At 44.3% G+C, this 15,339-nt stretch overlaps 1 protein-coding gene across 1 annotated transcript in view; it reads left to right on the top strand.

Annotated features, from left to right (window-relative positions):
* The window catches only part of LOC141103525 (calcium-activated chloride channel regulator 1-like), a 93,329-nt gene that overhangs the window by 39,260 nt on the left and 38,730 nt on the right, over positions 1 to 15,339 (top strand). Inside the window, exon 7 of the mRNA XM_073593202.1 lies at positions 504 to 728. Coding sequence (XP_073449303.1) covers positions 504 to 728 — 225 coding nt within the window. The remainder of the gene's footprint in view (positions 1 to 503; positions 729 to 15,339) is intronic.

Genomic DNA, 15,339 nt, shown 5'->3' with positions numbered 1-15,339 from the left:
TCACACATTTTCCATCGGATTTTCCAGCACACAAAGTTTGAGAGCAGGCTATAAAATTTTACGACAACAAAATCCGTTGTCGGAATTTCCGATCGTGTGTACACAAATCCGACGCACAAAGTGCCACGCATGCTCATAATAAATAAAGAGATGAAAGCTATTGGCTACTGCCCTGTTTATAGTCCCGACGTACGTGTTTTACGTCACCGCATTCAGAATGATCGGATTTTCCGACAACTTTGTTTGACCGTGTGTATGCAAGACAAGTTTGAGCCAACATCCGTCGGAAAAAATCCTAGGATTTTGTTGTCAGAATGTCCGATCAATGTCCGACCGTGTGTACGGGGCATTAGGGTTGATTTCCCTCACAAAGCTATCTGTAATAGGTTTGTACAGTATGTTGGAGAGATAGTTAACATGGCCGCAGTGTATGCATGTGTGCTTCTGTGCCAAAGGTAGGAAGAAACATGGATATTGGATTAACGCTAATTTATCAATTACAGTACAATCGCATTCAGAGGCTGTACCAGGCTGCAGGAGTATTTCTCATTCAGATCGTAGAAGATGGAACACATGTTGGAATTGTTTCGTTTTCGAGCTCCGCTACAACACTTTCTTCATTAGTTCATGTTTTCAGCGATCAGCATCGACAACAACTTAAAGCACTTCTTCCTCAAACAGCAGGTGGAGGAAAAAATATTTGTGCTGGACTTATGAGGGGAATTGATGTAAGTTATTGTTAAAAAAGTTGTCAAGTCCTTGTAAAGTTTTAATAGTCAGGCACATATGTAAAACATTCAAATCCTTGCAAGCCCATACATACAGTATCTCACAAAAGTGAGTACACCCCTCACATTTTTGTAAATATTTTATTATATCTTTTTATGTGAATGAATGAATGAATGATTTGTAGAGCGCTGCAAATGCGAACTGAATCGCCTCAAGGCGCTAGAATGCGTTCTCTGTTGCCAGCTTCTTAGAAAAGGAAGGTCTTTAGTTTTTTCCTGAAGGCCTGATGGTTTTCTTCCATGCGGATGTGGGTCGGAAGAGCGTTCCATAGTCGAGGTCCTTGGACTCCGAATCTTCTTTCTCCCTTTGCTTTGTAGCGATATTTGGGAATGATGAGGAGGTTTTGGTTAGCTGATCGAAGGCTGCGATTGGGTGTGTAGTGTTTTATTTTCTCCTGGAGATATAGCGGAGCGTTTCCTTGTATGCATTTGTGGATGAGGCAGAGGGTCTTGAATTTGATCCGATTCTTTACGGTTAGCCAGTGTAGGCATTTTAGGGATGGTGAAATAGATTCCCAGGGTTTTTTTTCCTGTTAACAGTCTTGCCGCCGTGTTTTGAATGAGTTGTAAGCGCGCAAGCTGATATTGGGGTAGTCCTATATAGAGCGAATTTGCGTAGTCGAGTCGGGAATTGATGATTGTTCCCACAACTGCCGCTTTGTCTTCTTCTGGGTTGAAGGGGATGAGTCTACGTAGGAGGCAGAGGAGATGGTGGGATCCGCTCACCACTGATCCTATTTCTTTACGGTTAGCCAGTGTAGGCATTTTAGGGATGGTGAAATAGATTCCCAGGTTTTTTTTCCTGTTAACAGTCTTGCCGCCGTGTTTTGAATGAGTTGTAAGCGCGCAAGCTGATATTGGGGTAGTCCTATGTAGAGCGAATTCGCGTAGTTGAGTCGGGAATTGATGATTGTTCCCACAACTGCCACTTTGTCTTCTTCTGGGATGAAGGGGATGAGTCTACGTAGGAGGCGGTGGAGATGGTGGGATCCGCTCACCACTGATCCTATTTGTGCATCCATTGTCATTCCTGAGTCAAAGATGACCCTGAGACTCTTGGCTTTGATGCTTGGAACGATGGTCTGTCCGAGGATGGTAGGAGGTGTCCACGGGGTCTTAATTTTGGAATTTTTGTTGGCCTGTAGGAGAAGAAGTTCTGTTTTTGAACTGTTAAGTTTGAGGGAGCTGATGGTCATCCAGTCATCAATTAAACTGAGGCATTCCTCTAATTGTTGATGATGGTTTTTTTGTCCGGTGATGCGAAAGTAGAGTTGGGTGTCATCAGCGTATGAGTGGAAACAGAGGTCCGTTTTCCTGATGATATTGAGAAGTGGGCACATGTAGATGTTAAATAGCACTGGTGACAGGGGTGAGCCCTGAGGAACTCCGCAGGAGATTGCCCGGGTTTCCGAGGTGAATGTTCCTAGTTTCACTATCTGAGAGTGATTCTCTAGGAAGGATGCAAGCCATTTTAGAGCAGGACCTGTGGCTCCTGCCACTTCTGAGAGGCGGACAAGTAAAGTATTGTGGTCCACTGTATCAAATGCTGCGCTGAGGTCCAACAGTACCAGGAGACTTGATTCTCCGTCATCTGCTGCTTCAAGGGCGTCGTCCCATATTTTGAGGAGTGCTGTTTCTGTGCCATGGCTCGGGCGGAAGCCTGATTGCAGCGGGTCCAGGAGTTGGTGTGTGTCCAGGTGGTGTTGTAGCTGCAGTACTACTGCTTTCTCCATAATCTTGGAGATGGTGTTGAGGCTTGTTATCGGTCTGCGGCAGTTAGGGTCCTTAGGGTCGAGATTGGGTTTCTTCAGCAGGGTTTTGACGATGCCTTGCTTGAGGGAGGTTGGTACAGTCCCTTCTTTGAATGATTGATTTATGAGGTGTGTAAAAGTAGGGGCCAGGATGTCGGAACATTCTTTCAGGAGTTTTGTGGGAATGATGTTGTTTGGTGATGTGCTGTCTCGAAGGCTTCTGATGATGTTTATAGTCGTGTCAGAGGTGATAGGGACAAAGAGAAATTCGGTGGTTGTGTGATGTTCGTGTTAATATCCTCTTTTTGCTTTGGTTGAATGAGGTTGGTTGTTCTTTTCTGATGAATTGATTTCCGGATGTTGTCGATTTTGTCGATGAAGTAATCTGATAATTCATTGCAGAATTCTTGAGTAATGAAAATGTTCTTTTTTGGCTTTGAAGATTGCCTTGTGGTATTTCACAGTAAGTTCTTTGTAGTTGGTACGATTTTCCTTGGTGGGATTTCTTCTCCATGCTCTTTCAGCTCTTCTACGTTCCTGCTTGAGTAGGGTGAGCGTGGCATTAAACCATCTTGAGTTTTTATTGCGGATAGGTGTTCTGCGTTTGGGCGCCACTGAGTCTGCTGTTTGTAGTAATACCTTGTTTAGGGAGTTGAGTGTTTGTTCCGTTGAGAGGTTTGAGTTTAGCAGAAGTATTTTGTTCGATAATGTGGTTTTGAAGAGTTCGGAGTGTAGTTTCTTCTGGGATCTATTCCAGTTTGTTGTTGTTGCCCGTTTCTGTTTTTGGGAGGTGGTGTTGATGGTGATTTTAAATTTGATAGCGTGGTGGTCCGTCCACGGTAGTGGAGTGTTGTCCAGTATGTTGATGTCCATATTCTGTTTGAAGATGATGTCTAGAGTGTGTCCTGAACCGTGTGTGGGAGCATTTATCAGCTGTTGAAGGCCTAGTTCTTCCATTTGGTTGACGCAGGCGGTTGCGATACAGTCTTGGGCAGAGTTTGCCCAGAGGTTAAAATCCCCAAGTACCAGTAGGTTTTTGGTTTTCAGGGTGTGTATTGAGAAGAATTCGGTGAGTGGAGTAAGGAGATTGGTCTTTGGTCCTGGTGGTCTGTAGCATAGTAGTATGTGAATGGTGTCTTGAGGTGTTGTTTGAAGATGCAGTGAGAGAGTTTCCATGAAAGGCACTGAGTTCTGTAAAGTTGGTTTGGTAAACCCAAGGTGCGATTTGAAAATCACTGCTAGGCCTCCTCCTTTTTTTTCCTATTCTATGCTCAGTTAGGATACTGTAGTTCTTGGGCACCAATTCAGTTAGGATGGTGTTGCAGTCAGGTGTTAGCCAGATTTCTGTAATGAAGAGGCAGTCAATGTTGTTTTCGATGATAAAGTCGTGAATTTCCAGCCTGTGCTTGACTGCAGATCTGGTGTTGATCATGGCGCATGCTAGTTGTTGTGGTTGGATCGATGTCTCCCTGTTTCTGATGGTTGATTGTGGCTTGGTCCTTAGTAATTGTTCTTTTTTCAGTCTTTTTTGAGTGGTGGTTGGCAAAATTGAGGCAGCGTTTCTTAGCCTGTGAAGGGCGTCTGCTGTGTATTTGAAGTTGCACATGATGAGGAGACAGAGTTGTTGAAGGAAGGTTAATCTAATGATGATGATGATACTGATGTAGCGATAACGAGCTTGCTGGAGGATGTAGGGATCAGATGGTCACCACTGCTTCTGGAGTGGTGTTGGTGATGGGTTAATGTGGTGCGGAGGTCCTGGCGGAGGTGGTGTGCCTACCACCCTCTTGTTGATCCAGAGGAAGGCGAAAAACCTCCAGCTGCGATAGCCAATTGCGCATCGGAGGAAAAAAATTCCTTCCTGACCCCCCGAGGGGCGATTGGGCTCGGCCCCTGGATCAACTGCTAGTGACCTTCAGTGCTTACCTGTAGGATGGTGGGTTGTGCGGTGGCTGCGTCTAGGGCGATCTGCGGTGGATTGGCCTCAGGTGAATAACCAGTGCCCCCTGCGGTGAGGTCCAGTAGCGGGGGGGTGTTTCCAGGTGTGGAGGGGCAGGGGCTCTGTTAGACGAGAGTGGGAGGGGGGAGTGTGGCTGCCGGAGCTAGGCCGCAGCCGTGGTCTGTCCCACCAATCTAGTGGCTAGAGCGGGGTGGCTAGAGCGGGGTGGCTAGACCGCGGCTGCGGTGGTGTCTGGGGGGGGGTACAACTAGGGGGGCTGTGGGAGGAGGGTCCAGTCAGGAGGTGATGCGGCCGGAGTGCTTGCGGTCTCAAGAGGGAGGCCCAGAAGCTGTACCATTCAGCCTAGAGGTGTAGCAAGATGGCCGCCGGCTAGGCCCGAGCCGTGGACTGGCCGGCAATAGGGGTACCAAGATGGCCGCCGGCTAGGCCAGAGCCGCGGGCTGTCCTAGCGTAGTTACCCGGGCCCTTCTGCTGTTAGTAGGCGGATAGATCCGGTGTGGAAAAGGCTGGCAGGAGGGGGGTCGCGGTCCGCCGAACGAGCTACCTGACGGTTGGTGTGATGAGCGGCGGTAATGTGCTGCCGGGCAGTCAGCTGGAGCTAGGCTGGAGCCGCGGAGTGTCCTGAGCGGCCGGCCGGCTAGCTGAATGCAGCGCCCGGATGTAGGTCAGTGAGGGGGGGTCCCGGTGTACCGCTGGAGGGGGAGACGGGCTGAATCCGGATCCGAGGATGGGTGGCTGGATGGCCGGAGCTGAGAGGCTGGGTGACCGAGGCTGAAGTGTGGGGTGGCAGTGATGTCCTGCCGAGCTAGCAGCCGGAGCTAGGCCGGGCCGCAGAGGATCCTGAGCGGCCGGCCTGCTGGCTGAGCGCGGCACCCGGAGAAGGTCAGTAGGGGAGGAGGGAGGGGGGATTCCGGAGTGATGCTGCAGAGAGCTAGGCCGGGGCCGCGGAGTGTCCCAAGCGGCCGGCCGGCTGGCTGGATGTGGCCCTCGGATGTAGGTCAGTGGGGGGGGTCCCGGTGACCGCTGCAAAGAGGTCAGGATGGATCCAAGGGTCCAAGATGGATGGCCGGAGCTGGGTGGCCGGATGGCCGGAGCTGGGTGGCCGGATGGCCGGAGCTGCTGCAGGGAGCTGCTTACAGAGGTCTGCTCTCCACAGAGTCAGCACACAGAGTGGAGATGTGACTACACTGAAGAAATGACACTTTGCTACAATGTAAAGTGGTGAGTGTACAGCTTCTATAACAGTGTAAATTTGCTGTCTCCTCAAAATAACTCAACACACAGCAATTCATGTCTAAACCACTGGCAACAAAAGTGAGTACACCCTAAGTGAAAATGTCCAAATTGGGCCCAATTAGCCATTTTCCCTCCCCGGTGTCATGTGACTCATTAGTGTTACAAGGTCTTAGGTGCGAATGGGGAGCAGAGGTGTTAAATTTGGTGTTATCACTCTCACTCTCTCATATTGGTCACTGGAAGTTTAACAAGGCACCTCATGGCAAAAAACTCTCTGAGGATCTGAAAAGAATAATTCTTGCTCTACAGAAAGATGGCCTAGGCTATAAGAAGATTGCCAAGACCCTGAAACTGAGCTGCAGCACGGTGGCCAAGACCATACAGTGGTTTAACAGGACAGGTTCCACTCAGAACAGGCATCACCATGGTCGACCAAAGAAGTTGAGTGCACATGCTCAGCGTCATATCCAGAGGTTGTCTGGGAAATAGACGTATGAGTGCTGCCAGTATAGCTGCAGAGGTTGAAGGGGTGGGGGGTAAGCCTATCAGTGCTCAGACCATATGCCGCACACTGCATCAAATTGGTCTGCATGGCTGTTGTCCCAGAAGGAAGCCTCTTCTAAAGATGATGTACAAGAAAGCCCGCAAACAGTTTGCTGAAGACAAGCAGACTAAGGACATGGATTACTGGAACCATGTCCTGTGGTCTGACGAGACCAAGATAAACTTATTTGGTTCAGATGGTGTCAAACGTGTGTGGCGGCAACCAGATGAGGAGTACAAAGACAAGTGTGTCTTGTCTACAGTCAAGCATGGTGGTGGGAGTTTCATGGTCTGGGGCTGCATGAGTGTGGCCGGCACTGGGGAGCTACAGTTCATTGAGGGAACTATGAATGCCAACATGTATTGTGACATACTGAAGCAGAGCATGCTCCCCTCCCTTCGGAGATTGGGCCACAGGGCAGCATTCCAACATGATAATGATCCCAACACACAGCTCCAAGATGACCACTGCCTTGCTAAAGAAGCTGAGGGTTAAGGTGATGGACTGGCCAAGCATGTCTCCATACCTAAACTTTATTGAGCATCTGTGGGGCATCCTCAAATGGAAGGTGGAGGAGTGCAAGGTCTCTAACATCAACCAGCTCCGTAATGTCGTCATGGAGGAGTGGAAGAGGACTCCAGTGGCAACCTGTGAAGCTCTGGTGAACTCCATGCCCAAGAGGGTTAAGGCAGTTCTGGAAAATAATGGTGGCCACACAAAATATTGACACTTTGGGCCCAATTTGGCCATTATTACATAGGGGTGTACTCACTTTTGTTGCCAGCGGTTTAAACATTAATGACTGTGTGTTGAGTTATTTTGAGGGGACAGCAAATTTACACTGTTATACAAGCTGTACACTTATTAATTTACATTGTAGCAAAGTGTCATTTCTTCAGTGTTGTCACATGAAAAGCTATAATAAAATATTTACAAAAATGTGAGGGGTGTACTCACTTTTGTGAGATACTGTATACCCAGTGAATTGACTAGCCTCAGGTGATGTACAGAGATCTTCGCTTCTCAATCTCTACATCTATTCAAAGTGCATAAATTATACAGCTTGTCTGACCTTCCAGAAAGAAGGGGGCAGAGAGCTGAAATTACACTCTGCAGAGCTCGGTGAGGAGAGCTGAGAACTGATTGGAAGGAAGGGAATCACCCCCCTTCTCTTGGTCTAAGGAAAACTTGTCAGAAGTGACTCAGATTCAGACAGTAGATGAATGCAGTAGCAGACAGAAATGACACTTAGTGCTCTGGAGTGAGGCAAGTACACATTATAGAGGAATGTGTGGTTCATATTTCCTGTCAGAGGTTTATAATCACTTAATAAAAGCACTATAGTCTTGACTGGCTAAAGTGCTGTTATTATTGATGGCTGGGTTGTTAGCATTCCCAAACCACAGCATAGGAACTAGTTGCATGGATTTTGTATGTCCTCTCTCTGTGTGGGTTTCTGTTTGGTGTTCTGGTTAGTACATACAGTATTTGTAGTTCATAAGACTCAACTTTTTGAAATTGGAACGAGGGACACCAATAAGCAAAAGTATGTAGGCATAGGGGCCATGCCCCCTTAAAGGAGAATTATACAAAAAAAGAAGATTAGTTAAACCTACGAGTGTTGTTTTTTACCACTACTATTCCTTTATACTGGCTTTTAAAATTTACAAATGCAGCAATTTAGAAACGGAATGTAAGATTTAGCACTGGGAAACACGTTTTGAAAGATAAACAGTGCAGTTTTATATACATATATAAATCAGATCAAATGAGGGACAAATGAGGAGGAAAGAGGGACAGAGGGACTTTGTTCCAAATCAGGGACAGTCCCTCGTAATCAGGGACAGTTGGGAGCTATGGTAGTTAGTTGTCATTTGACTAAACTGACTCTAGAGAGCATGGCTACTAGACTGTAATCTGCTTTGGGGGGGGGGGGGGTAAAATGTTTCTATGCCCTCTGTAAATCACTATATTAAATATTGGTGCCATATAAATTCAATGTAAAATGCATATACAAGCTTCTTGACAGGAAACATGTGTAAATAGATTAATTTTGTAAAGCTCGATCTTTAATCTAAAAACAATACCCAGTCCACTCACATTTAAAACATCTTGTATCAAACATTGTATAGCTCATGACATAATTGAAAGCGGGGGTCCACCTATCTATCATTTTTTTTTTTTTTTAGTTCATTCACAAACTTTTCTTCTCAGCATTACATACTCACATATTGTGTGTAATATGTCTCTCTGTGTCAGATTTCGTTGGAAAGAATAACTTATATTATTCACTGCAGGCGGTTTCCATCTTCATTGTGGGCATTTGAAGCCCACAAGCATTTATTTCCTGGATGTGGTGAATGCTGTGCTCCCAGCATTCACCGCTTGTTCCCGCACATGCTCAGTGGCATCCTGGGAAGCCTGAGACTAGCTCCCAGGAGTCTGGGAGAGGCTAGAAACATGCCTACTCCCACGGGAGGAGAACCAGGAAGTGCAAGGAAGAATATAAAAATAAAAGGTAATTACGGCGATTTAAATTTTTTTAAACAGCATGTCAGCATCTAGGCAAGGAAGAGAATACATACAGATATTGTTCAAAATTTGGGTGGAACCCCGCTTGAATGATCCTCTTCAGTCGCACCACCTCCACGCTGGCTGACGACTATCCAGGGAAACACCAAACTCTCTCATAATGTTAATGCAATGATTCCGGTTGCCATCCAGTCACACCCTTACATACATTTAGTTCCTTCCGACTTCGTCACAGTGTAGCTTTTCCCTGGATAGTCGTCAGCCAGCATGGAGGTGGTGAAACTGAAGGGGATCATTCGATCATGTCATGATACATCATTTCCACCTGATGGGAGCAGGTCTGATGTGACACTACAGTGGTAGATACTTTACAGTGTTTTTTCTTAATTAGGACATCACTGGGAATATCATCAAATTTAATTTTTTTGTTGTATAAAGAGGACTGTTATTGGACTCTTGTTTTTTTCTTTTTATGACATTTTAATTTTATTATCTTTTATTTGTTATATATTTTCTTTGCACGTGGAATATTATATATATTCGATCATTACATTTTTGTATTGAACACTGAATTAATTAGGTGTTATTGTTGCGCTACTGTCTATTTTGCACTATATATGCACTTTGGTATATATATTTAATTTTCACTGGTTTTGATGTTTATTATTTTAATTAAAAATGTAAAGCTTTTTAATCACTTTAAATAGTTGTAGCTTGAGAAAGTCTAGCCTGTCTGTTAACAGCCCTCTACTGTTCTAAATCTGTTAATTAAAGGCACAGCTATACTCACCTCCCCTCTAGTGATGTACAAGCTCCCTCATTGGCACCAACATTTTCGGGTTCAGGATCTTTGGCCATCTTGATTGACCTAGCTGGAATGATATAACTCACACATGTGCAGTGTAAAGTTTAGGAAATTTGTGAGGTGGAAGGTAAGAATTATTTTTTTTTTTTTTGCAGAAGAGGCATGGGCATTGATTTACTAAAACTGGTACAAAACCTGGTGCAGCTCTGCAATGAAACCAATCAGCTTCCATTTTGTCAAAGATTAATTCAACAGGCTGAAGTTGGAAATTGATTGGCTAGTATAGACATGTGCGCCATCAATAAATTTGTTTTGTTTCGTTCCGTTTCGTACGAAAATTAATTCGTATTTCGTAATTCGTGTCCGAAATTCAATTCGGATTCGTACGAAATACGAATTTTCGTTAGCATCGAAAACTTTTCGCAAAATAATGAAAGTTCGTTATGATGAATTTATCATTATGAGGGGCTCCCACCATCCCTGTGCTGTGCTGACTTCCTGGGTTTTTAACCTTTAGATTCGTTAACTTTTCGTAAAAATAACGAATGTTGGTTATGATGAATTTATCATTATGAGGGGTTCCCACTATCCATGTGCTGACTTCCTCTGATTGGTGAACAAAACACCAGTCACGTTTCTGTTGTAACGGAATTTGGATTGGAAATTCCGAAGTTCCTTAATGAAATTCCGTATTTCGTATAAAATTCGTAAGCACAGAAATTCCCATAGGGTTTCCACCATCCCTGTGCTGAGTTCCCAGGTCTGTACACCTGCTGTGTCCATTATGAGGGGTTCCCACCATCCCTGACTTCCTGGGGTTTTAACTTTTAGGTTTGTTAACTTTTCGTAACAATTACGAATTTTCGTTATGATGAATTTATCATTATGAGGGGTTCCCACCATCCCTGTGCTGTGCTGACTTCCTGGGTTCTTAACTTTTAGGTTTGTTAACTTTTCATAACAATTGCGAATGTTCGTTATAAATTTGGATCTGAAATTCGTAAACAAAATTTCGTATTTCGTACAAAATTCGTATGCATAAAAATTCGTATTTCGGATTCATACGAATATACGAATTTCCGGAAATTCGTACGAATTTTCGATTCGTACGAAACTAATTGCACATGTCTATTGGCTACCATACACAGCTGCACCAGCGTTTGCACTCTCCAGTTTTAGTAAACCAGCCCCATGGTTTGTCTGCTCTGCAGAGGGGAAATTTCTATCTCACAAATTTTTGTTAACTAAATTTTTGCTATAATGCCACGTACACACGGTCGGACTTTTCGTCTACAAAAGTCCGACGGACGCTGACGGACTAAAGCTGGCTGACAATCTGATCGTGTGTGGGCTTCCCCGGACCTTCAGCGGACTTTCAGCGGACTTTTGCAGCCTCAAATCTGACGGACTTTGAATTTGAAACATGCTTCAAATCTTTATGTCGTAACTACGCCGGACCCAGAAATCCGCTCGTCTGTATGCTAGTCTGACGGACAAAAAAACGACGCATGCTCCTAAGCAAAAACTAAACGGAAGCACTCGGTCTAGTAAAACTAGTGTTCGTATTGTAGGTAGCACATTCCTCACGCTGCAAAATCTGTGATCATTGAATGCAGCGCATTAATGTCTTCTTTAATAATACTATAAGAACGAAGATGTTTTCCTGTTCATATTCAAACAGAGTTCTCCCAAACTGATTTCTGGATTCTTTTTCTCTTTGATCTCATGAATGATATAGTATTCTTTTTAAAAACAATGTCTCCATACTAATAATAATTTTTACACTTTTTTTTTGGTGGAGTCATCTTTTATTTTAGATTTTCTCCAGATGTTTATTTTATGATTGTTGTCGAACTTATTTTATCTTTATCTAGCTTTTTTTTTTTTTTTTTTTGTGTGTTTGTAAAGTTACCACAAAGAACCATTTTTTTGTTTTTTTTTTTGTGTTTGTAAAGTTACCACAAAGAACCATTTTTTTGTTTTTTTTTAGTTTTTTTTCGTTTTTTATTTCTTAAATTGAACACAAATACATTTTGATTTCATTTTTGTTTGTTTTTAATGTTGTTTGTTTTAACTTACCACAAAGAACCATTTTTTTGTTTATTGTGTTTTTTTTTTTCTTTTGTATATAAAGTTAACACAAAGAACCATTTTTGGTTATGTATCATTTTTTTTTTAAGTTACCACTAGAACATTATTAATGTATTTTTTGTGTGTTTTTGCAACCTCAAGGAGATTGTTGTCCCTTGTTAATTTGACATTGTGTCTAAATCAATGATTTAAAATAAAACACATAGTCTTTTCATAAACTCAAATATCCATTTATTCATGGTCTAAATAAAATAAAGAGGAAGTCAACGCTGGAAAAAGTCTGTGGACAAGAAAATTGGGATCTTGAGGAGTCCATATAAGAGGGAGCACAATCTGGTCCAGGAATCCCAGAGATCAACAGCAGCAGCAGATGATATAGATGTCCCCAGACTGTGGTACTACAACAGCCTGCGTCTTCTGTCAGACCAGACTGAACCCAGGTCATCACTTTCTTCTCTTCCCTGCAGCCTTTCCTCCACGCTGCCCTGCACCCTTCCCTGCACCCTTCCGTGCAGCCTTCCCTGCAGCCTTCTTTGGAGGCTGTGGCTCTGGTGTTTGAGTTGTGGCAGGAGGAGAAGGAGGAGGAGGAGGAGGAGGGGGGGGATGCCTCATGTAATTGTGTGTTGCTGGTTAGCGCGCCCTGCAGCCCCTTGTGTATTGTTTCCCCAAACAGTCTCTCACAAATGAGGCGTTGGCCCCACTCCATTTTAAACAGCCTGCTGGCTAAGTAGCACCCATAGGCCTCTTCAGCTTCGAGGGGGCTCCTTCAAAAATTGCTGGCCTCTTTTATGAGGCGCAGGGATGCCTCCTGTGTCACCGTCCCCTTCCTGGCCCTTTTTTTTGGAAGGCGGAGGGGAGGCACTTGTGATTGTGTCAGGCTCCTACTGGGCCCAGCCACCTCCTGCCTGACACTGGGTCCGGCCTCCTCCTGCCTGACACTGGGTCCGGCCTCCTCCAGGATGACACTGGGTCCGGCCTCCTCCAGGATGATGCTGTATCCGGCCTCCTCCAGGCTGTCCATGGGTCCGGTCTCCTCCTGCCTGCCACTTTCCCCACATTCCTCCTGGCTGCCCTCATCCTGTGTATAAAAAAGGGACATAGTTTTTTTTTTTGGGTTCATCAATGACACACAATTTGCTTCTCATGACTTGCAAATTCAATGTGAATACATCTCTTAATAAAAGAGTCTAGAAATCAGACACCCTAATTTTTTGAAGCAGGTGACAAACATATTTCGCCACTACTGTCAATTGATATGTATACATCATTTTTTGGTGAAAATTATTTGAATCAATTATAACATCCAGTTAACCTCATTAATATTAGGACAGTAAATATTTGTGAAATTAATTGACCTGACTCCAGATAGTCACATCCGGTTCATCCAGGATGGAAGACCCAGCTTGGTCCTCATCAGTCTCTTCTGGGGTGGAGGGAAGGGTGCATGGAAGAGTGCATGGAAGGGTGGAGGGAAGGGTTGAAAGTGATGCCCTGGCTTCAGTCTGGTCATCAGGAAACCGTAGTTTATTGTAGTACCACAGCCTGGGTACATATACATCATCTGCTGATGCTCCTGATCTCATGGATTCCTGGATCTTGTTATGCTCCCTCTTATACATGTTCCTCAAGATCCCAATTTTCTTTAACAACATCTCCATTGTTGCTTCCGGGATGGTCGTCTGGACAAATGTCAGAAGTCTCTCCAGCGTTGACTTCCTGACATGCTTTAAATAATATTGAGGGTGTTTCACCTCCCACAGATTCCTCATCTCTCTATATTTGTCTATGAAAGCCGACAAAAATTCAGTCTCCTTAAATTTGGCATTCATAATGTCTGTAAAACATAAAGACACAAGACAAAAAACACTTATTATGAGGCCTGTTTGTTAAAATCAAAATAAAAAAAAAATTATATTTTAAATTATAAAAAAATATAACTAATTATATTTTTCAAAATTTGTCAATATATTGATATATTTTTTACTATGAACATTTTATACATGCACACTATTTGGATTGAGTTTGGGGGGGGGGGGGGGGGGGGTAGAAATCTAGTTTAGGACACGCACACTATTTGGATTGAGTTTGGGGAGGGGTGGGGTGGAAATCTAGTTTATGACATGCACACTATTTGGATGGAGTTTAGGGGAAACAAAATACAATGCAGCTGACTAAATACATTCAAACTGAGTAGACTAGGTGGATATGTGCCCAGCATTGTATGCTGGGGAGGTTAGTGAAGGCAAATATACATGCATGACAAAAAAGAACAGGAAAAAATTCCAGCATGCGTGAGGAGAAAAAGGAGACATTCACACTATATTGCAATGATGGTAAGTAGTGTTTTTTGAGTTAAGAAATACATTACATTATCATAGATTAAAGAAAAGAACATGTGATGCTAATAAAAGAAAAAATTCTTACCTTAATATAGTCCTTCTGCAGGACCTGGATGATGGCAGAACAGGTCTCTGGGATAATGATCCCCAGAGCCTGGGGGGAGATGCCTGTCGAGAACTTGAGGTCCTGCAGGCTTCTCCCTGTCGCCAAGTACCTCAACGTGGCAACTAGCCTTTGCTCCGGAGTGATGGCTTGCCTCATGCAGGTATCCTGCCTTCTAATATAGGGGGTCAGCAAAGCCAACAAACGGTCAAAAACAGGGTCCGTCATCTGGAGAAAGTTCCTGAAATCCTCAGGATTATTCTCGCGGATCTCACGGAGCAATGGCATGTGACAGAACTGGTCACGCTGAAGCAACCAATTCTTGGTCCATGAACTCCTCCTCGCCCTGTTCATGGACTGGTCTTGGGCTGAAGAATGAACTACAGCACCAAGCACATACAATGCACGAGCTCGACGACGAGTACGTACAGGTAACATGGCTTCAAAACGGTCGGCTGGTCAGAACGCACTTAACAGAACGCACTGAAGAACAGCAAGGCCTGTGAAGAGCGACCTGAAAATCAGGAACGAGCGGACAATAAAACAAAGATTTCTCAATGCCAACTGACCAAACGCACTGAAAAGCAGATACAAACCTCACAAGCACAGACTGAACAACAGTTAAAACGAACTGAAAAATACGAGTCTCACAAGCGCAAATCGTCTCTCACCAAACTTCTACTAACACGAGATAAACACGAGCTTAGCAGAAGGAGCCCAAAGGGTGTCGTACGGGCTATTGAACTTCCGTTTTATAGTCTCGTCGGACTTGGTGTACGTCACCGCGTACTAGGCTGTCGAACTTTTGTGTGATCGTGTGTAGGCAAGTCCGTTCGTTAGAAAGTCTGCCGCAAGTCCGCCGAAAGTCCGCCGAAAGTCTGTCGGACGGGCTGTCGGACTTTTGTAGACGAAAAGTCCGACCGTGTGTACGCGGCATAAGGCTGAACTTCAGCTCTAGTTTATCTTTGGTGGTAAATGCTGCCTTGAGATCCCGGAGCACTAGCACACATCATGCAGCTAAATGTTTACATGTATATAACAAATGCAAAAAGGGGGTGTATTTCTCATTTAAAATGAATCTGTGATCTTGAAAATACAGGAGATTCCATATCTGAATTGTTTGATCTGTTTTTGAATGTGCACGACTGTAACAATGGTTCTAGCATGCTACTGGGCTATTCTCACTGTCC

The sequence above is a fragment of the Aquarana catesbeiana genome, linkage group LG07 (assembly GCF_042186555.1).
Source record: "Aquarana catesbeiana isolate 2022-GZ linkage group LG07, ASM4218655v1, whole genome shotgun sequence".
NCBI classification, from domain to species: domain Eukaryota; kingdom Metazoa; phylum Chordata; class Amphibia; order Anura; family Ranidae; genus Aquarana; species Aquarana catesbeiana.
Note: the sequence above shows the minus strand (reverse complement) of the source record. Positions and strands in the feature narration are given on the sequence as shown.